Source organism: Tamandua tetradactyla, chromosome 12, assembly GCF_023851605.1.
Source record: "Tamandua tetradactyla isolate mTamTet1 chromosome 12, mTamTet1.pri, whole genome shotgun sequence".
In the NCBI taxonomy this organism is placed as follows: domain Eukaryota; kingdom Metazoa; phylum Chordata; class Mammalia; order Pilosa; family Myrmecophagidae; genus Tamandua; species Tamandua tetradactyla.
In genome coordinates this window covers 27,937,984-27,959,356 of record NC_135338.1, presented here as the reverse complement: position 1 = coordinate 27,959,356, position 21,373 = coordinate 27,937,984, and the positions used below count along the sequence as shown (strand labels likewise).

The 21,373-nt window shown below is 44.6% G+C and overlaps 1 protein-coding gene across 4 annotated transcripts in view; it reads right to left on the bottom strand.

Moving 5' to 3' along the window:
- Positions 1–19,852, bottom strand: part of SMOC1 (SPARC related modular calcium binding 1) — a 154,623-nt gene extending 134,771 nt beyond the window's left edge. For all 4 annotated transcript variants that reach the window (XM_077122856.1, XM_077122859.1, XM_077122860.1 and 1 more), the window contains exon 1: positions 19,503–19,852. In XM_077122856.1, the coding sequence (XP_076978971.1) occupies positions 19,503–19,601 (99 nt within the window). In that variant the 5' untranslated portion in view covers positions 19,602–19,852. The remainder of the gene's footprint in view (positions 1–19,502) is intronic.
- Positions 19,853–21,373: the final 1,521 nt, after the last annotated feature.

Genomic DNA, 21,373 nt, shown 5'->3' with positions numbered 1-21,373 from the left:
TAGCCAGAAACAAAAGGACAAATACTGTATGGCCTCACTGATATGAACTAACATTAATGAACGAACTTGGATAACTTCAGTTAAGAACAGAGGTCATCAGGAGATAGAAATAGGGTAGATATTGGGTAATTGGAACTGAAGGGATACAGATTGTAGAATGGGACTGGATTGTAAAACTTCAGAAACGGATAGCACAATACTACCTAACTATAATACAATAATGTTAGAACACTGAATGAAGCTGAATGTGAGAATGATAGAAGGAGGAGGGCTGGGGGCACAAATGAAATCAGAAGGAAAAATGGACAATGAAGACTGAGATGGTATAATCTAGGAATGCCTAGAGTATATAATGATAGTAACTAAATGTACAAATTTAAAAATGTTTTTGCATGAGGAAGAACAAAGTAATATCAATAATGCAGCATGTTGAAAATAGATGGTAATTATATATTTTAAAACTTTAACTTATGTGTGAGACTAAAGCAAAAAAATATTTATTTGGTACAAAATTTATATTTTGACTAGTGCATTTCCTAACATAACTTATGTGGACAGCTTAATTGACCACCATAAGTACATGGTACCTTAAGTAGGGCATGAGATTTTGTAGGTTTGCCCAGAGTGATGCCTCGATAAATCCCAGAAGGATTTGAACAGTAAATAAAAAAGTATTTGCAAAGTCCCCTTGGAGGAATGGTGAGGAAGGGGGAAAATTCAACTTCCCCAAGTGGAGAATTCTTGATATTTTCGCAAACAGTGGGAACAACCAAAACAATAGGCTGAGCCCCCAATCTTGGGGGTTGTTCATATGAAACTTAACCTGCAAAGGATAGGCTAAGCCTACTTAAAATTAGGCCTAAGAGTCACCCCCAAGAGAATCTCTTTTGTTGCTCGGATGTGGCCTCTCTCTCTCACCCAACACGACAAGCAAACTCACTGCCCTACCCCCTCACATGACTCCCGAGGGTGTGAACCTTCCTGGCAAAGTGGGACCGAAATCCTAAAATGAGCTGGGACTCAGCACTAAGGGATTGAGAAAACCTCTTGACCAAAAGGGGAAAGAGAGAAAATAAAGTATCAATGGCTGAGAGATTCCAAACAGAGTCAAGAGGTTATCCGGAAGGTTATTTTTACCCATGTAATAGATATCATCTGTTTAGTTAAGGCGTAACAGAGAGGCTGGAGAGAACTGCCTGAAAATGTACAGCTGCGTTGCAGTAGCCATGTTTCTTGAAGATGATTGTATAATGCTATAGCTTTCCCAATATGACTGAGTGATTGTGAAAACCTTGTGTCTGATGCTCCTTTTATCGACATTATGGACAGATGAGTAAATCATATGGATTAAAAATAAATAAATAATAGGGGAACAAATGTTAAAATACATTTAGTAGATTGAAATGCTAGTGATCAATGAAAGGGAGGGGTAAAGAGTATGGTATGTATGAATTTTATTTTTCTTTTCTTTTTATTTCTTCTTCTGAATTGTTGCAAATGTTCTAAGAAATTATCACGATGATGAATATACAACTATGTGATAAAAAAGAATGTTTATATTGTATGTTGATTGGTTTTATTAATAAAAATTTAAAAACAACAAAAAAGAATCGCCTGGGGTACTTTCTGGAAATGCAGATTCTTGGACTCTGTAGCATCTTAGGTGAGCTATAGACTATACTTAAGGAAATACATTCTTCGAAAAATACATGTTAAAAATCTGATGTAATAAGATTCTCAATTGATGGGTTTTGGGTCCTAGAAGGAGAGGCTGAGATTTTGCTAATGGTACCCAGTTACAGTCCAGCATGATCAAAGAGTCCATAAACTGGAGCAATTCATTGTGCCACATGCACGTGAGCCCTCTCAACTGCAGCAGGTACAGGAAGGGGGACTCGGTCTTCACTGCAACACAACTCATTTTGCTTTAGCACTGGTTCTAGGTTTTACATAATTAGCATGAAGGGCGAGCATTTGTGTGTTATGGGTAGGCAAGAACCTGTTTGTTTTCCTGACACCCTCTATCAGATAATTAAATGATGAGTAAATACCCTGCTACCCAAGGTGAGCATTTCAACTCTCCAGCAACCCCGAGTTATTTATGGCTTCTTTAAATTCAGAATTATGGTTGGAGAATGGTAGCTTTAGCTTTCTGTCAGCCCCATCCAGGATCTTTTCCCAATTTAGGATGCAGCTAGAGCCTTGAAGATCCCATTATCTCATAGCCTGCTTTCGCTACCGGTTGCCAATCAGTCTACGCATGCACTGGAAGAGAAGCATCAGTCCCTGCAACTGCAAAAACAAACAGACCCTCATGAGCATACACATACCACACATACCACACACATACACTCCTACACATGTCATCCACTCTGTCGTCGAATTTTCTATAGTATCTTCTCATACAGGAAGGTGATTCTGGCCGACACTGTACCCCAAAGCACTCTTCACCTGCCTGCTTTGGGTCATTTGCCTCATAAAATAAAAATTGCTAGTTTCTGTGTCTCTTTCAGACTTGACTGAAAATATCTCCTTCATTTTTTCACATACTCATTGTGTACCTTCTTTGTGCTAGACACTGTGCTAAATAGACACGGAGATAGAAGGTGACCAGGAGAGGCATGGTTCTCACCTTCAAAGAGCTTCCATTCTAGAGGCAAGGCTGAAAGAAATAAGCAAACAACATAAGTAGATAATTTCTGATTGTGAAGGCTATTGGCACAGTAATTGGGATCAGGTGACAAGGATTAACTGAAAGGGAATTGGGACAGACTTATTCAGATAGGCTTTCCCCGACCTGCCTATCAAAGGAGATGACCAGTAAGCTCAAATCTGTAGGATGAGACGATACCAGTCATGTGAAGAACTGCAAGAAGAGCATTCTGGGCAAAGGACAACAGCTAAGGGCACAGGCTTTGGTAAGATCATGGTTATTCAGGAACAGAGAACACCCTTTATTTTTCTTCATAGCACTTATCTTGGCATGGTAGGTGTGTGTACGCTTCATACATAATTTATTAGCACACACACACACACATTTATTTGATGTTATCTGTCTCTCATTCCATACTGCAGGAACTTCATCTATCTTATCACCATGGTATACCCAAAATTGAGAATGAAGCCCTACACATAGTAGGTTCTCTAAAAATGTATGTCAGAAGGATGGAGAGATGGATAGATGGATGGATGGATGGATGGATGGAGAGATGGATAGATGGATGGATGGATGGATGGATGAATGGATGGGTGGGTGGATGGGTAGGTGGGTGGATGGGTGGGTGGGTGGGTGGATGGATGGATGGGTGGGTGGGTGGGTGGATGGATGGATGGATGGATAGATGGATGGATGGATGGATGGATGGATGGGTGGGTGGATGGGTAGGTGGGTGGATGGGTAGGTGGGTGGATGGGTGGGTGGGTGGGTAGGTGGTTGGATGGATGGATGGATGGATGGATGGATGGATGGATGGATGGATGGATGGACGGATGGATGGGTGGGTGGACGGATGGGAGGCAAGTGCAGCTAGTACATAAAAGACAAGAGATAAGGTAAGAGAGATATCAGATCATATAGGACGCTATAGACCACTGAAAGAGGTGTGGTATTCATTGCAAGCACAAGAATCCTGTCTTGCTAAGACTACATCCCATGTGCCCAGTACTACACCCAGCCTGCAGCTGCAGGACACAGTCGGTTAGTTCTGACTATGGAGCCTATCAGCCAGGGTTAATCCTGACTCTTCTATTTACTGGGCCAATGAAACTCTCTGTGCCTCAGCTTCCTCATTCATAAGATGGGAATAATAATACTACCTTCCTCATAAGGCTGTAGTGAGAACAAAATGGGGTTGGTATATGAAATGCGCTTAGAAGAGTGCCTGGCATATATAAGAGCCATGTCAGAGTAGCTATTATTGAAACTCCATTAAGGTAGGGACTGCCTGTCTATGTTTCCTGTCTTCTCCCACTAGGTGCTGCATAAATATTTGCAGAATATGTTGACTTGAATATTAGAAAACACCAATACCAGGTCAGGTTCTTTCGGTGCTTCAACACGGAAAAATAAATGTAATCAGGTCCCTATTCTCTGCCATGTCCCCTAAAGATGAGGTAGTTAGATGGCTGCTCCCCATAGAACTGGCTCTAGGAGGCGAAGCTGGCCCCTTTTCCCCCTCCCCAGGTCTCACGCCACATGGACATCTTTTGCCCAGCAAGGCCACCAGGACAGTAACTGGGAAGAAGATTCCACCATCCACCATGGAGTGCTCTTTTTGTGTGTGTTTGGAGTAAGAAAGTATGGGTACGATGTGGCACACTCCCCTTGTCTGGAGATATCCCTCCAGGAAGCCATGCTGGCAGCGAGGAGTTAGTTTCTGAAATGCCATTCTAAAAGCAGCCTCCAGGACAATGGTTGTGGGCCCTCCCACCGATGCTATGTGGGGTGAGAGGCAGTAGAGGGCTAGAAAAGCCAGGCACTGCTTCCCCACCTCTCTGGAATTTGCCTAAGGACCAGACCTAGTTATAGATGAGGCAGTCACCAGCCTGGCCCCCTGAGCACAAAAGCTATGAGGAGGGCACAGCAGCATGGCCTTCCAGTTACCTCCTGGTAACAAAGCTTCTTCTCACTATCTCAGAGAAGAAAGGGGAGGTGCCTCAGGATTACGGGTTCAAGCCTCCTTGAGATGCTAAACTCAAGAAAACACCACCAAGCCAGGAAAAGACCAAGTAAAAGAAGACTTCAGGGAGGACAATGTCCTTTTGCTGGGAGAAGGTCATGCCAAAAACTGTCCTCCCTCCACCAATATCCACAGGAGAACCCTTCTGACCTAAGTCAGGCTGGGAAACGGGAGGAATTTGATTTGTCACACAATGCAGGAAAATGAACTTTGTTTTAAACAAAAAGGTACAAAATCATAGATTATAAATCTTCCATGTGCCAAAGGCTTTTTAGTTTTAATTCCAAGGGGGACAATTAAGGGGAATAAAACCATTTGGGGTTCTCATACCTTTTGTCATATCTGTTATTTTTATGAACAGTTACCATTTGCTGAGCATCGTGTCATTATCCACAATGACTCAATGAGGTAAATATTATGATCTTCAATTCACAGATGGGAAAGCTGAGGCTTAGCGCTTAGTCATTTTGCCCAAAAACACATAGCTAGAAAATGGCAGTGCCTTGACTGAATTCAAGGTCTCTTTGGCCCCAAACCGTTATGCTACACTGCCTTCTGCATGGACAGGAACCTGTAACACAAACGGTTACAGCTCAGACACCTCCTGTCGCCCTGCAATGAGACGTCGCCCCGCAATAATATGGGAGGTGAACATCATTCTCGAGGTAAATGCAGCTTTAAAGAAAGAAAAAATACAAACTGGGAATCAGCCACAGTCAGCATGTATACTGTTGGCTCTGTCTTTTTCCAAGCCTCTCCCCTGGCTGAGGGAAGAAAATAGAACATCATACCACCAGGAGAGGGTGTGTGGTCCCCAGAGCCAGGGAGAAGACATGACAGATGGAAATGTGGCATCTGTCCCTCTGTTCAGTCCCTGGACGCCAGGCTGCCTGGACCAGTGCAGCTACGCGTGTGCCCTCAGGCTTTCTGAAGTCACTGGCCAAAGGACACAGAGAAGGTGTCCTCAGAAGGAGGGTCATAGATACTTTCAGACACAGACCTTTTTCAACAAACACAAAGGGTTTCCACTTTGACCCTCAAGGAGGGAAGAGATCTTTTAAAATCTCCCAGGAAATAGTGTGTCAATCCTAAAACAGGACCCTGTGCTCCACGCCATCTGGCCTGTCAGTTCAGTGTATGTCTGTCCTGTTCTCATTGCTATTAACAAGTATTAAGAGTTTTCCATCAAGATCTTTCTTTGCTTCTTCAAACGACATCACTGGCTACTTGTTCCATCTGCTCTGCTTTACATTTCCTAACTGAGACTACTACATTTGCAGAAATCATTTGTTTGGGGGACTGGGAGAAACAGAAAGCTGTGAAATAGAAGGTATAATAACGCCAGTAGTCAGATGATGAGGAGAGTGAAGATTCTGCATGCCTTGAGTTCTTGAGCCACGTGTTTCAACCACTATAAATTGGTGAATCAGCCAAAGGTATCAGAAGCACAATCCTCTCCTGAAATTCAAGCTATTCCCTCCCCGGCTGGACTTCTGCCACTTTCCCATGTGTTCCAGGGCATCATTGAAAGGCAAAGAGCAATAGAGGAGGACATCTGGGTTCTGTCCTTGGTTCTGTCACTACTGGCCACACAGACTCATGACAGTCTTGAAGTTCATGTGTAAAATGAGGACTTCTCTGAGATTTTTTGTTTTCCTCACCTCAGGGACCTTCTGGAAACATCTTCACTCAGCCTTTTTGTTCTACTCGGAAAATTTCCAAACTCTTCCTAGGTTCCCTTTTTTCTATCAGCTCCTAACCTTGGAAAGCAGGCACTGGGATTAATCTTGGAGACCACTAAATCTTCTCTTACCAGATGAAGGAGCCAATCACACAGTAACAGGAAATCTATTTCTCTGGGCTCTGACCTTCAATGCCCAGCACACTCCTTACCTCACATCGCCACGCCCCCCACCACCACCACCACCACCATTCAGCTGGTCTGTAAATGCTACAGATCACACAATGCACACTGGCTTGTCACTCCAAGCACCCCTTCCACTCTCCTGCCTTATGTAATAGCCATTGTCGGGAGGGGCGGGGATTAACCTGACTCCTGGCTCCAAAAATGGGTAACTCCTATCCCAGCTACAGTGACTGTTAAAGGAACTTAAGCCTAAATCACTCACAGCATAGCATTCTCCAGGCCAAAGGGACTGGTCTAATGAATGGGAATATAATCTAATTTCAATCAACAAGTTAATAGAATAAGTTTCCTGAAGGCATCTAATAATGAAGTTTCTCCTTCTGCTGAGGGGGCTACTGGAAGCTAACTTTCTCTTCTTTCTTCTAGAAAGTGCAATGCTTAGATATGAAACATAGTCACTGAGCCATTCTGCCACCATGAGAAAAGCTAGTCTTGGGGTAGAATAGCTACCCAAAAAAAGGCAAAGGGAAGAGACCTAAAGGTATTGAGTGTCTGATGACTTGTTGAGCCACTGAATAAAACCAACCCTGAGACCCACTTTGTATCTGTACCCTCTATTACTTGAGTTAATGAATCCCCTTCGTTGTGTTAGCCAGTCCAAAATGCACTATCTGTTACTCATAATATAAACTCCCAGCTGATATATACATACTAATGATCAGACACAAAGCTGATCTATAGTTACGTGTTAAAGGTCTTTCAATTAGCACTAGAGGGTAAAACTAGCTCCCTCAGGCTCTTACCACTTCCACCAGAAAACAAGGTGGTTCCCTTCCTTTGCCCCAACCAAGAATTCAGGGCAGAGTTTCCCTCTCACAGCTCTGTGGTCACGTGGCAGCTTCCCCTTCAAGAGTCTGAAACAGCAAACACTGGTACCTAAGTCCCATTCCTACAGGGCAATGCCAGAGACAAGGAAGATAATGGGAATGTCACTCAAAAGTTAGAAACCCTTCTCAGTACAACTTTTACTTGCTTAAAAATTAGTGACAGGGCGGGCAACGGTGGCTCAATGGCAGAATTCTCACCTGCCACGCCATGCCGGGTTCAATTCCCGGAGCCTGTCCTTGCCAAAAAAAAAAAAAAAAGATTAGTGACAGCTCTAATAAGCTAGCAAGTCAAGGAAATGATCACCAAGAGCTGCTAACATCACAGGTGGTATGTATACCTCCTGACAGGTGTACATACCAACGCCCATGATACATTCTTGCCAAAAATAAAAAAATAATAAAACCTGTATCGGGTCAAGCCTCTAGATCCAGCATTCTACAAAAAATATAAGGGACAGAGGAACATGCTAAGCAACAATTTGGGAATACAATCAACAAAATCTAGTGTGTAGAACTATGAACAACCTAGTTTTTTCAAAAAATAAATTAAAAGGTAAAAAGGGGATGGAGGCAAAATTCACAGATGAAAAGAGACTTAAGGACAGATCAATCAATCACAGTATGTGGTCCTTATCTGACTCTTGATTCAAATGAACAAAAAAAAATATTAAAGAATATCAGAGATAATCAGGGAAATTTGAATGTTAACTGAATTCTTGATGATACAATGTTAAGAAATTCTTGTTAATATTTTTAGTTGTGATAATGGTACTGGGGTTATGCTTTTAAATGAGTCTTTATCTTTTAGAGATGCATATGAAAGTATTTACAGATGATAAGATATAATGTCTGGATTTGCTTCAAAATGATCTGAGCAGGGAACTGGGGCTATGGGTCCATGAAACAAGGTTGGCCACAAACTGTGCACTGTTGAAGCTGGGTTTGGGTCCATTGAGAATCCACTACACTATCTTCTCTATTTTTGTGTATATTTGGAAATTTTCACAATAAGAAGGGTTTTTTTAATGAATGTAAAGGACCCAAAAAATTCTTTGCCGAGTCCTAGTGCAGTCGGCTCAACCAAAGTAACACTTTTTTCATAAATTTCCCTCCAACTAACAACCTTTACAGAATACTTGCAGTTGATGATCTCCTTTTAAATTATTTTTGGGTATTTCTGAAACACAGGACAAGCACTCTTTCCACAGGGTTGTTTTAGTTTAATTCACAGGAAATGCTATATAAACCCATCTCAAACATTAAATAGATGAACTCTGTATAATGTACATATTGCTACTTGTGCAACCCGAGTCTTTAGAAACTTATTCACCCTAAGTTTTATAATCTTAATCAAGAAAGACTAAAGGTAGAAACCATAATGATAGCTTTAGCTATGTCCAAGATGTGAAATTTTTAGTAGGTTAAAACCATTGCCTTTTCTTATATGAAATACTGAGAAAAGGCACTTGCTATATATGACAGAAAAACAGGTTAATATCCTTACTATATTAAAGAAAAAAAAAAAACTCTTGCAAGTCAATGGGGGGGAGGCAAATGCACTCTTATAAAAAAATTGGCAGAAAATCTGGACATATAATTAACAAAAGAAAAGAAACTAGGATAGAGTTGCCAAATAAAACACAGGATGCTGAGTTAAATTTGAATTTCAGGTAAATTGCAAATAACTATTTATTTGACCATACTTACACTAAAAGATTATTTGTCATTTATCTGAAAATCAAATTTAGCTGGGAATCCTGTATTTTAATTTGCCAATTCTGACAACTCTAAACTAATGGCCAATAAATTTGAGAAAATGATCAACCTCATTCATAATCATCCAGGGAGAGCAGGTGTAATGGCAAGAGCAGAGATCCAAGACAAGCAGACAACAACAGCATCAGAAAGCCAGGCAAAGAGAAGGAAGAAGGAGCAGCCTGCACCCCATGCTGAAGTCAGGGAAGGAGGTGGGGGAAGGGGGATGCAGGAGAGAGATCATGCAGATGCAGGGAGGGACAGGCATTGCAATTTGGGTTAAGGATGTTCTGCAGAGGAAAGGAAAAGTAATCAGTAGCACTGAGCAGAGGGCCCCTCATGCAAGCATCACTCTTATTATTTGTTCTTAAAACCTTATTGCAATCTATTTAGATATATTTTATAGCTTAAAAACGCAATGCATTATTTAAGATACAGAAAATAGAAATTTAAAATTCCATGTACTCACCAGCCAATTTAAAACATAAAACACAACCAATTCAATTTAAGCCTCCCATATGTCCCTGCCAACATAGTCCTCTCCCTTCTTAAACCCCACTCCTTAGATAACCACTACAATGAATAATTTTTCACACATTTTTACAAATGTATGCATCTATAAACAATATATAATTTTTGCATGCTTTTAACATGTATAAAAATAGTAGTATAATGTATGTATACTTCTGCAATTTGCCTCCTTTTCACTCAACATTTTAATTAGGAAGTTGATCCATGATAACAAGTATAGCTTCAAATTACTTATTTTCAATGCTGTGTAGTAGTTCAATATTTGGATAAACCATAATTTATTTTTCTAGTCTTCTGTTGATGGACATTTAAGTAGTTTCCAAGCTTTTACTACAACAAAAAAAGATGCTGCTATGAATATCCTTGAACATGTCTCTTTCTACATATCTAAGGGTACACTTGGGAGTGGAATTACAAGGTCAAAAGATAGGTGCAAATTCAACTGTAAAATCACAGACATTGTACTAATATATAGTACCAAAAACAACAATAAATACATTTTTTAGCTATGTGCTGCTGAGGCTCATTGAAAACTCTCCTCTGAAAGCAGATGGAGTTCAAAGCATGCTGAAAATGACGAGGAGGCTTAGTACAAATTAATTGTTACTAGCCCAAAAGTTGCCCAACAGGAGCAGAGGCTGACTATCAGAGGTAGAATAAATCCAAAGGTGATTCAGCTATCAGGCTGGAATGAGACAGGTTTGGGGGTTGGTATTTAATTGTGCATGTTTTCATATTTATCATTTTCCTCTAAGACTAAAAGATGCTCATTGAAAATCAAATTATTTAAATTAAATAAACAACACATAATTTAAACATATCACACAGAAATTGAATGTCCCCATGATTACAACCATTAACAGTCCGGCAAATAATCTACCCAACTTTTCCATAGTTAAACCAACTTTTTTTTTTTGCACAAAGGGCTCCATATATTCTAGCTTGCATTTTACTTCTTTTTACTATCCAAATATATCTTTACAAGGAAAGAAATCATCTACATTTATAGAAAATTCAATTATTTAAAATACATTTACTAAATACCTGCTCTTGGGCAGGAGAAAGACTATAAAGAAAATTAAGCAACTCCGCCATCAAGGGACTCACACTCTACAGGAAAGAAACTAGCAGATGCAGGCAATAAAGTGGGCACATTCTATGAGCCAAGCACTGTATCAGACCCTTAATGAATATGATGCAAAATAAAACCTCACTCACCCACTCCCAAAGGATGTCCCTGTCCTAATTCCCAGAACTTGGGAATATGCCATTTTACATGGCAAAGCAGAATTAAGGTTACAAATAAAAGTAAGGTTGTTAATTAGCTAACCTTAAAATAGATTATTCTAGATTCTCTAGCTGGGTCCAGTGTAATCATAATGTTATCCCCTTACATCTTAAATAAGGAAGAAGGAAGCAGAAAAGTCAGAATTGGAGAGATGGCAGCATGAGAAAGATAGCAGCAGCCAGTGCTGACTTCCTGAAGATGGAGGGGCCGTGAACCAAAAACACAGGCCACCCCTAAAAACTGGAAAAAGCAAGAAAACACATGCCCCCTAGAGCCTCCAGAAAGAAACACTGCCCGGCTGAACCTTGATTTTAGCCCAGTGAGACCTGTGTCAGAATTCTGACCTTCAGAAGTAAGATAATAAATGCATGTGTTTTAAGTCACTACATTTGTGGTAATTTGTTACAGAAGCAATAGCAAACAAGTACAATGCAAATTGTCCCATTTCATCCTCACCACTACCCTGGGACAGAGATGCTATGATTTCCATCGGACAAAGTGGGGAACTGAGGATCGAGAGGTTTAATTACTAGCCCAAGCCCACTGTGACAGAGCCAGAAAGACTCGCGTCTCCTCCAAAGCCTCAGGTGCCGTAGCTGCCTCAGTACCCCACTTATGGGCAGCTGGAATACAGAGCAGACGAGGACACAGGCGGTCACAGTGGTAAGCAAAGCACAGGGACAGAAAGAACTCTCCCTGCAATGTGTCTGGGAAGAAGGCGTGGAAGGAGCATTTAAGCAGCCTTTCCAATGGAGGGCGTGATTTTGACAGACAGAAGGGGAGAGGAGAGGTCAGACAATGCAAAACAAAGTGATTCAGCGCATCTGATGCCTGGGGCACCGTGAGGGTACCTAGTGGGAGCAAAGGCTGGGCTAACTGGTTAGAGACCAACTGCTGTCCAAAAGGATAGCCAGTAGCCACAGGTGGCTGCTTATGTTTAAACTTAAATTAATTCAATTAGCAAACGAGATTGTTACAGATTTAGGATGTTAAATTTAAGCCCTGTGGTAACCACAAAGAAAAGAGAGAATATGCAAACTCTTAGAGACAAAAAGTAGACTACAGGTTACCGGGGCAGGGGCAACGGGGCAATTAATGCAAAATGGGTGTAGGAGGGGTGCAAGGGTAATTCAGTGGTAGAATTCTCACCTGTCATGCAGGAGACCCGGGTTCCATTCCCGGCATGCACTTCCCAAAAAGCAAACAAAAATTCAACAAATGGTGCTGCAATAACGGGATACTCACATGAAAAAAGAATGAAATGTGACCCCCACCATACAGCATACAAAAAAGAAAATTGGTGCAGGGTTTCTGTTTGGGGTGAAGGGAAAATTAGAGCAATGGATGTGGGGAGAGGGTCCTACATTGTGAATGTATTAATCTCACTGTTGGTATGCTAGGGAGGCATTGGGATGGAAAGATTTATATTGTATATATATTTCCACAATTTAAAAAGAAAGAAAGAGAAACTAAAGAAATAATGACAATTAAATGCAATACATGGTACAGGGTGGGATCTAAGAATGGAGGAGAAAAAGCATAAAAGGACGTTATTGGGATATAAGAAAAATTTGGAATTTGTTTAGCAACATTAAATTTCCAGAACTTAATAACTGCACTTAAGATAACTACATAAATGAATACCCTTATTCATAAGAAATCTACCTGTACATGGGCAGTATTATGCGTTAAAGGAGTGTGATATGTGCAAAATACCCTCAAATGTTCAGAAAATTGATAGATAGAAGGATGGATGGATAGGTAAGTACAGCAAAGGTGGCAAAATGTTATAATTGGTGGATCTGGGGGTAGTTTGGATTTCTCTGTATGGGGTTTGTATTATTTTTGCCAACTGTCCTATCAGTTTGAAATTATTTCCAAAAAATGTTTAAAATATTACATTAAAAATCCAGTTCCTCAGGCAGGCCGTGGTGGCTCAGCAGGCAGAGTTTTCACCTGCCATGCCAGAGACTTGGGTTCGATTTCCAGTGTCTGCCCATGCAATAAAAAACAGTTCTTCAGTCGCACTAATCACATTTCAGTCGTTCATTAGCAAAATGTGGCTAATATCAGGCAGCGCAGATATAGAACATCTCCTTCATTTCAGAAAGTTCTAATGAACTGCACTTCTGAAAAGGGGAAGTTATTTGCTTTGAGCAGGGCAGCGGCACAGTGTACCTTAAGGAATGATTCGTGCCATTTTCTAACAGTGCCTATCCCACCTTTTAATTATCGATTTTTGTGTCCTCTCCCCAGAAGCTTTACAGAACTTTTCAGGAATAGGTGCAGAACAATGATTTTAAAAAATTTTTAAACTCTCCAGCACTGGCCTGGAGATCTAGTCCCCAGTATAAACCATTCTGGGAAATGAGTCCAGTTTTTCTTCACTGTCAATATTAAAAAAAAATAAAAATAAACACTTAATCCTTATAGAATCAGATCAGTGCTGCAGAGTAAAATGGACTTTAATTGATGGGCTTAATGGTTCACACTTGGAGACTATCTGACAGGCTTCAAAGCCCCTGACATACCTTATCCCATGTCCAGGCACTCAGTCCTGGTCCTCAGTGATGGTGGGAGGGACACTACTGAGACAGAGCCATTGAGCCACCTTCCAGAGCAAGACAAGCCTGTTTTGCAGAGGTTGCCCTACTCGGGCTCAAAACAGGAGACTAAAATCATTGGAAGCAACCCCTGGGAAGTGCACAGGGCTCGAGACAGAGCAAGTTGAGGTGTCTGCCAAAGGTTAGATGAATTTGTGATCTAGTAGCAATTGAGTGTAAAATGAAGTCAGATGCAAAGGCAAACCCAATTAATTGGCATAATGACCTCCGTCACTTTGGGGTCTTTATGGGCCAGCTGGGAGCGTTCATACAGACCCAATTCTCTCATCCCCTCGTTGACTCAGGATTTCTGCAGAATGCGTACTGGTACAATGCTAACCCTGTTTGACAGGCCTCACAAGCAGCTCCGATTGATTTCTCATCAGCAACTCAACCCTGGTCCTCTCCCAACCAGCTCTGCAGTTGACAAATGCAGAAGGAGGGGCCCAGCGTACTGCCGTCCCCTCCACCCCCACCCCCACCCCCAGCAATGCCAGGAACTTGGCTGCCTGAACAATAAATCTCTATGTGATCCGGAGAGAAAGGGTGCCCTGTACCTGCTAACCAGGGCCTTGCTTCCCTTCCCCCATTCCCTGCAAATGGGGGCGAAGGGTGCAGGTCGGAATGAAGACTGGCATCAAACCAGAAACAGGCCCCCCTCCCACCACCATCATCCCTCCCTGCACCCCCACCACCCCACCACCACCACCACACGACCAGTAACTAAGGCTTCTGATCCCAGCATGAACCAATAAACTTCTCCTCTGCATGTCTGGGGGCTCAGGGGCACAGGGTATCTCCTCCTGAGCAAGGGAGAGGGAAGACTGCCCACTGCCAGCTCAACTTTACAAATAAGCCCTTTGGCCAGCTGATACAGATATTTATGCCTGGGCCATGGGCCTCCTCTGGGTCTAACCCACACACAGAATTGAAACAAAAACCAATACCGACTGCCCAACACGGTATTTTAGATAGGGCCACAGGCACATCTGGAAAGGGGCTGGGGGAGAGGGGGTGGACAGGAGAAAGGAATCCCTTACTCTGGGAATTCTTGACCTCAGGCCCCAAAGTTGAATTAATCATAATCTTTGGTTCATGCCATAGGCCCATGCAGTGCCTGCTTTTATTTTTTATTTAATCTGTCATTTGATCTTTAGTGGACAAATGCCTTCAACCCCATTCCCCACCCCCAACAACAAAGCCAAGGTATGGCCACCAACTCACACTAACCACATGGTTTCCTCCACCAATCCATCCCCCTGCCTGGCCCTACCTTGGGTAATTATCATTCTGAATCCTATGTCTATCAATACCTTGCTTTTCTTTTTAGTTTTATTGCAGCTATTTCTATTTTTCTTAGAAAATTTTTATTTTACTTCTGACTTCATAAAAGATGCTACGCTACATTTTCTGGTGCATTCGTTAATATCAGCTTGCCAAAATTCATATACATTTTGCATGTCACTGGTGTCCATCTGTTTTGACTGGGTATAACTTTCCACTGCGTGAACACATCACAGTTGATTCATTCACCCTCCCACTGATGGGCATTTGGGCTCTTTCCAGGCTGGCGCTGCGAACATAGTGGCACAGGTCTCCTGCTGGACATGAGTTTCTCTTGGGCAAATATGCCTAGGAGTGGAACTGCTGGGTCATAAGGAATGTGACTGTTCAACTTTAGAAGATAATATCAAAATGCTTTCCACTTTGGTTACATTTCCTGGAGTTTCTAAGATGGTTAGTTACTCTTTCTGTCCCACTCAGTTTTGTTTTTTCGAAATTTGATATCAGCTCTATCAAAATGTTTAAATCAGGTTCTCAGCCTAACACCTGAGTAGCATCCCAGAAAACTCTCCCATATGCAAAAGAAGGACATCTAGTCAAGCACACAGGTAACAAAAAGGGAATCTATATAGACACAAGACCCACCGTGGTCCAGACATGGGGACAGGGCCAGTCTAGAAGCTGTTTCATATGTGACAAATATGCAAGACACAAGAAGGGACTGTGTCTTGAAGAAGAGACTAAAGCCAGTTTTCCTTTCCTTTCTCAACTCCCCTCCCACAGGCCTCCCAAGGCCACCACACACCCCACATAGACTTATTTTATTTAATGGAAAGAACAAAAACCTAAAAATGGAAAAAAAAACATTTTCTTATTAACCAATTTCAAGTTTAAATGAGAGCAGGCTGGGCATCTCTGGACATCACTGGATAGTACAATTCATTCTAATAAGTATGTACTGGAGGCTCTACAATGTGACAAGCACACTAATGAATAAGATCTCTATTACGCTCTCAAGAGACTTGCTATTTTGTTCATTAAACAAGACAGCATCGCACATGAGGTGCTGGATGGGGCAAGTTAGTGCTAAGAAAATGAAGGTGCTGGCCTGATCTCAAGAGGCTCACTGCAGCAGGATAAAGCAAAAGTTAAAATCATAAGTGGACGAGATGCAGAAGTTGCTCAAAGATGAGGGTGATCAATTCTAACCAAAACCGTGTCTCCGGAAAGTTCCCAGAGAGTGATGCTGGAGCTGGGTTTTGAAGGACGACCCAAATAAGCGGAGAGAACAAATAAAGAATATACATAAATAATTGAGAAGTCCAATTTCTGACTCTGACTTCTCCACCTTCCCTTCTCCTCTTAATTCTCAAACTTCTTCATTCTGTTTCCTACCTCCAGACAAAGTAAAGCACCAAGAAAGCAGGATGCGTGGATCATTGTTACAAATGCATTATCTGCTTATATTTGTCCATTCCACAAACACCAGCAGAGTTCATCCCTACCAAATCTGGGCACCAGGCTACATTCTGGGGATGCTACAAAGGAAAGATGGGCACAGCTCCTGCCCTCATCCAGACCCCTGACTTCAAGGGCAGCCAGAAGATTAAACCAAGACAGGCAGTCTGCTTGGCCTGACCAACAGCCCAGCTCCATCACCTGGGAAAAGCGCTTGCCCCATTCCTACCTCCCCCAAAAGATTTTCAGTAGACTGTGCAGGATTAAAGAAATGGCTGCCTCCTCGGTAATTAAAAGAATCCTGACCAGTGTTCCAGGTAGCAGAGCAGTTGCTGGGAGTTGAGAGTCCAAAAAATCAGGTGCTTCCTCCGTAATAGCCTCCAATTTGATACCTGATAGCTGCTGGTTTCCAGAGTCAAACAAATGTCAGGAATTTTATGAAGGCAGGAAGCAAATAAGGGGGCAAGGATTGGGGTCCAGGCCTCAGGGGAGCTCAATTAGTGAGCCAGATAAAGTTAAACCGAAAGGGCATGCTCTCAGGTTCCTAGAAAGCCAGCTGGAAAGTATGCCAATCCTTAAGCTTCTGTCACTCAAAAGATTAACAGAAGAGACCTAGGGGTGCCCAAAGGGAATTCTGCAACAAGCCAGATGTTTCTGCTCCTCCCCTGGTACCACTGCTCGCTTTCGACCAGAGCCACGCTTCCAGGGCCACCAAGGAGCCAAAGAAGAAAGCTGGGGTCCTTGGGGATAAGGTGCAATTCAAGCGCATTACCCGTTAGTGATCAGGCGCCAAAAAATATTGTTGATAATGCTTTTTTACAGACAGACTCAGCTGACTTGTCTGGATTTAATATTCTCTCATTGAGCCAACTCTTTCAGAATAGGAACAGTTTTACTAGTCTGATGAATGTTCCCCATAGCTGGTAGAGTGGGAAGCACCCAGGCTTTAAATCCACATACACTGGAGTTTGGATCCCAAGAGCCACACATGCACCATGAGTGATTCAAGCAAGTTGTTTAGCCCCCCTGCATCTTACTTCCTTATCTGCAAAATGGCACAAAGAAGATCCACTCTTCGTGTAAGCATAAGAGATCATGTAAAGTGCCTAGTCCAGGTGATCACAAATGGAAGCTCTCATTGTTACCTATAATGCATCCAGGGAATCACACGTTCAATCACACCTCCCTTGGTATTTTCTAATCACACTGTGTGTGAGTATGTGTGTGTATGAAAGAGAGAGGAAGGGAGTGTGGGGCAGCTGGGACACACATAAGCCTATCTGACAGCTCCTGCTTCTGTCCCATTGCTTCTATCAAATTCATAAACTAAAGTAGCTGTAGGGAGACCTAACTGATGTCCCTGTTTTGTCCTAATGTCTCTAACTTTCCCCTAAAAGTTGCTTCCTCTTGTTTCAAGAGGCAGGGGAGGACAGCCATATGGCTTGAGATGCTAGCCATGGCCAGCAGCAAATGAGCACCCCCACCGTTTGTCTCAGGGCCTCTCTCTTTTCGACCCTCCTGTGGGCGGGCATCCAGATTTCAGTCGGAGTGCTCTGGTCTGCGTCTCTGTCTTGACTGTTCCTAATTATTGGAGGGAATGCTGCGGCTCGTCTGACCTGAGAGTTTAAGAGCTGCAAGTCCTAATATCAAACCAAGCAGCTTCGTTTAAAAGGCATCCTCATCTGCATCCATAAAAGTCACTCCCCGGAGCCCTGGCTTGCCCCAGCTTCGGGAATGCCTGCTGTCGAGGATTTATGACACGCCCTGGATCTAATCTACCGCACTTAAACTGCTGCTGTTGCACATCTGGTCATAAAAGCAAGGGCCAGCCCAACACGGGGACAAACACTTTTCTTTCCTAAGTGGCTGCAAATCTGATCTCACATGATAGCCCAGCTCGGATGTAATCAACTCAGCATCTGGGCAGTCATTAAGGCTCGCCAAGCTTTGTGAGGCTTTTGCTCCACAGAGGACTGCTCTAAAGATGATTCTCATGTAGCAGAAGCCAGGAATAAAGAACCTGCAATCTGAACAGGTGGTGATGGGGCTAGGCAGAAGGATGTCCAGGAAAACGCTAGTTGGTTAAGGAGCCGACCTTCTCACAGAGATCCTAGCCTCTTTCACACGAACTCTTAGCTGCCAACTAAGGCAAGCAGCTATCCTGAGAGAGGGCGACCCTGACATAAACTGATCCGTGGCCAGAGATCAAGTCTGGAGTTTGGTCAAATGAACCACCCGGTGTTTTAACATTACATATTTTAGATCATTCAAATCCTTTTTTTTTTTTTTTTTTTTTACGCCAATGGGAGGATGGGGGACAATAATCTAGACCAGCAACGAACACAATGCTGTCGATTCCAGGGGATTTTACAACGCCCTAGCCGGTGCGTCCTGTGCACAGAATTGGCACGTTGCACATCGCTCCGAGACGCCAATCAGACCAAGGTTTAACAAGTAACTCAGCCTCCATCACCCAGCCCAGGGCGAAGCGCAGCTCTTCCCTCGCCACCACCTCTGCCCCTCCTTCAGGGCCATGCCCAGCAGGAGGGAACATTAAAATTATCTGCTGTGGGTTTTACGAACAGCGCAGCGATCGCTCTTTAAGGCAACAACAACACACGGTCCTTGTGCGGCCCGCGGGTAACCTAAAACTCCGGAGGCAGCGCTGCCCCCACCCCACCCCCCACCTCCCTGCGCCTGCCAAGAACTCCAGCGCTTCGGGACGGCGCGCAGTGTGAGACCTCGGAACCCGACTCGAGCGGAGAGCGAGCAAGCTCTCTCGGCAGCAAGAGGCACCTCCGAAGGTTTTGGAGCAAAATGCCGAGGGAGAAGAGACCGCGAAAGAAAACCCACCAGTGACAGTTCGGGAAGATAGGGTTCTGCTGCAAGAAGAAAGGGGGACGCAATGGGAAAAAAAAAATTCATTTCAACAACTTGGCTAAGAAGCCCGCAGAAGGCTAGGGGGTAGGTGGGAGGCAGCAAGGTCTGACATCTCCCTCCCCACCCCCACCCCGCCGCCCCGGAGGGACGAGAGGCAAAGCGGCCGCAGTCTCCCTCCGCCTTGGGCACGCGGCTGGGGGCGCAGGGGGGTGTGGGGGAAGCGCTTTCCTCTTGGGAGTCCGCAGGCTCGCGGGCTAGGGACCTACTTACCCTGGGACCCGTGGGACGGTGGCCGCCAGCTGGGGACAGCTGCACCAACACGAGCAGCAAGTGGGGCGTGAGCAGGCGAGCGTAGCGCGCGTGCAACATGGTGCCAGCCGGCCGGGGAGCCGACAGTGAGCAGGGGTCGTAGGCTCCGCGGGGCGCACACCCACGTCTGCCTTCCTTCCTTCCCTTGGGGACGCTCGCGGCGCTGAGGAGGAGGCAGCGGGAACTGCGGCGGCGGCTCCCGGAGGCTGCGGTCAGAGGACACGCTCATGAACCGCGAAGTACCGGGTTTGGAGCGCGAGCGTGTGCTCTGAGCTCGGCGTCCGCTGGGCTCGGCCGGGCCGTGGCGGCAGCAGGTTGGATGCCAGAGCCCGGGCCATGGGAATTCCCGTTATAAATCCCCGGGAGGGGCGGGGCAGAGCCGGCGGGCCTGATTGACGGGCCGAGAGACCCGTAGCTGCCGACTTTCTGGCAGGTGAAAGCCAATAGGAGAGGAGAGGGAGGGGTGGTTCGCGGTCCACCCGCCACCGAGGAGCGAAACCCAGTTGCGCCGCGGGTGTGGGTTCCCGAGAGGGACCCGAATGACGAGCAACTTTCTCTCGGCCCTTCTGTCCCAGGACGCCTAAGAGAGCGCACGTAGCCTTCACCCGTGAGAATGCCAACCGCCTAATAATAATGCCTTTAAGCACGTTAGGTTTTAGCATGACTGCATGCGTTGGCACAACAGCCCCGTGAAGTAGGCAGGGAAAATACTCCTAGCCTCGTTTTTCAGATGAGAATCGTGGGGCTCAGAGACGGTATGAGACTTGCTTCCCCGCTGCGTGGACAACAAGAACAACCAAGAAATCGCCGGGTGAACCTGGCACAGGATGGCACGTGTCCGGCCCTGGAAGGGGGGGGGGGGGGGGAGAGGGCCCATTCAGTTCTTTCAAAGAAGCTTCCGAAACCTGAGGCTGACAGACCCGGAGTCCTACAGCGGCTGCGCGGTGAGAAGTTGCAAGGGGTCATGGTGTAATGGGTACAAGTAATGGCCACTCATGACACTGTGGTGGATGGTGGATTGGAACCCAGGAGTCCTGGCTTCTTGCCCTGAGCTTGGGGGCCAAGGGGAGTCCCTTGGTGAACTGGGATGGGTGCTCAGTGGTCCTCTCTGCTAGGGGAGAAGGAGGAAAATGTGTGAATAGGGGGAGGGGTAGTCTTCGGGCAAAGCACCCCCAGAGATGGGTCAGAGGAGGGAAGGAAGGCCTCCTCTGGGTGTCCTGATAAACACTGGGAGAGGACAGCCCGGCAAAGGGTCCAGTCAGATGTGGGAAGCCTCATCCTCACCACCACCACCACCCCTGCTGGCCATGGCCACAGGGCCTTCTCTTTGCTGGCCCCAGGTTCTCACCTGAGCAAAGACAGCTGCCTACACTCAACCCAGGAGGACCCTGATTTAGCTTCTTATTTGGAGCACTACCCTTAGTGATTACTTCCATTGCATCTTGTATGGGCCATTCACTTCACAGGGAGGGATGCTTTTCTCCAACCGGATGATACACAATACCAGAACTTAACTCCTCCTCCTATCTGGGACAGAGACCCTGGCAAAGGTTAGCTCTGCTGGTTACCACTCTCTCCTGGGCCTTCCCTAAGAGTTTCCTACCCAGGAGTCTAGCCCACTGACCAACCTGCCCCATCCAGCCTCTGCATTGCAGCCAGTCATCCTGTGGTTATCCAAGTAAAACTAAAGAACCATTTAGAATTGCCTATTCCTCTCCCTATCTGGAAGTAGAGTCAGGGGAAGGCAGGCTGTTTGGAGCTAGATGACATAGGTGCAAACTTTTGGTCTGTCACCTAGTGGTATAACCTTGAACAGGTGACTTTACTTGTCT